The sequence below is a fragment of the Pundamilia nyererei genome, unplaced genomic scaffold (genome assembly GCF_000239375.1).
Source record: "Pundamilia nyererei isolate P.nyererei 1_Seehausen unplaced genomic scaffold, PunNye1.0 scaffold00029, whole genome shotgun sequence".
NCBI classification, from domain to species: Eukaryota; Metazoa; Chordata; class Actinopteri; order Cichliformes; family Cichlidae; genus Pundamilia; species Pundamilia nyererei.
The window spans coordinates 4,028,205-4,029,811 of NW_005187430.1; the positions used below are offsets into that span (position 1 = coordinate 4,028,205).

The 1,607-nt window shown below is 39.5% G+C and overlaps 1 protein-coding gene across 1 annotated transcript in view; it reads left to right on the plus strand.

Moving 5' to 3' along the window:
* Window positions 1-1,607, plus strand: part of atrn (attractin) — a 125,759-nt gene that overhangs the window by 38,716 nt on the left and 85,436 nt on the right. The window contains exon 15 of the mRNA XM_005728709.1: window positions 989-1,170. Coding sequence (XP_005728766.1) covers window positions 989-1,170 — 182 coding nt within the window. The remainder of the gene's footprint in view (window positions 1-988; window positions 1,171-1,607) is intronic.

Here is a 1,607-nt window from a genome sequence, read left to right on the forward strand (position 1 = left end):
AGGCAAAAGGCAACACGAATCATACTTAGTTTCTGAAACCTAGAGGTGCAAAACTGATAACAGAAGTTAAATAGTCAAATATTGATATACAGCACAGATAAGCAGGAAGTGCTGAACCGATATTCACCAATTTTATCTCTCTAGTTATCAAACCCAAGTTAACTGTTCATATATCAGATAAAGTCTGTGAGAAGGAAAGTCACTCCTACGCATGTTTCTCTACAATTTTTTTTTTAAAATTTATTTTTTTTGCGAGAAACTAAATAGATTTACGTAATTACTTCTGAAATCTCCATCCATCCATTCTCTTCGCTGGAGCCTATCCCAGCTGTTTTAGGGCGAGAGCCAGGGTACACCCTGAACAGGTTGCCAGTCTGTCACAGGGCTGACACACAGAGACAGACAACCATTCAATTTAGAGTTACCTATGAATCCCCACTAACAGAAAAACCCTGGCCTGATGTTGGAATTGAACTTCTTTCTGAGAGGCAACAGTGCTAACCACCGAGCCACCGTGCTGCCCCCTCTGAAATCTATTAAAAATAATTAGCCACATGCTACACAGTGATGAAAGCTCTGTTTTGGTGAATGACAGAAATATAGACTAAAAATATTACAGCCAACTGAAACTAAACTGGAAATGAAAACATTTTTAACTAAAATAAAAAAATAGATTTGTGAAGAAAAATTACAAATTTTACAAAATCAGTTGTGAACTTGGAAAACGAACAAAGAATAGAATTAAAAACACAGCAGAAATATTCTTGGTTTTAGTTTACAAGTTACCTGATGAGGCATTGACGGACGTGTTTGAAACTTTGCATGTCTACAAGACGGAGACAACTGCTTTTTAAAAAGTTCTGTATTTTATTATAATACCTGTACTGCTTCTGACTTACATAAACTGAAGGTGGCCAGTTTTTCCAGTGGATATACAGTCAGCTTGCATATTGCATATCAGAAGTATTGACGTCTCTCTCCCCTGCAGAGAACGTGTGTGGTGAAAGCTGGCACCTGGTGGGCAACTCTTGTCTGAAATTCATCACGACCAAGGACTCGTACGATAACGCCAAGCTGACCTGCAGGAACCACAACGCCGTCCTGGCCTCTCTGACCACACAAAAGAAGGTGGACTTTGTCCTGAAGGAGCTGCAGATAATGAGCGTGGTGGTAAGGAGAAGGGGGCGATTGGAGGGGGAAGTAGCCAGGATATTAATTATCGGATTAGAGAAAATGTGATATTCTCCTTGGGGAAATTGGGTCATCAGACTAGCAGAGAGAAAGATACCGATAAGACTTGAGATGCGCTGAGAGTGCCGGAGATAAAAATGGATAATTACAGCAAAAAGATCAAATCAGGCAAAGACTGAAGAATGATACACTACTTAGACAACTAATGATGTCGTCTACAAAGAGCCTTCCTTGATATACAGTCTTGTTGAAGTAAGCGGATGTGGACACATTAGAAGACTAAATCAATAAGTTACACACGGGTTCAAAAGACCAGCACATCTGAAGTCCACTGTAAGAAAGATTTTTATTTCTCATGTTTTTCTCTGATTGATGAGCATAAATGGACTCTTGTGCCCTTTCTCTAGTTTTTGCCC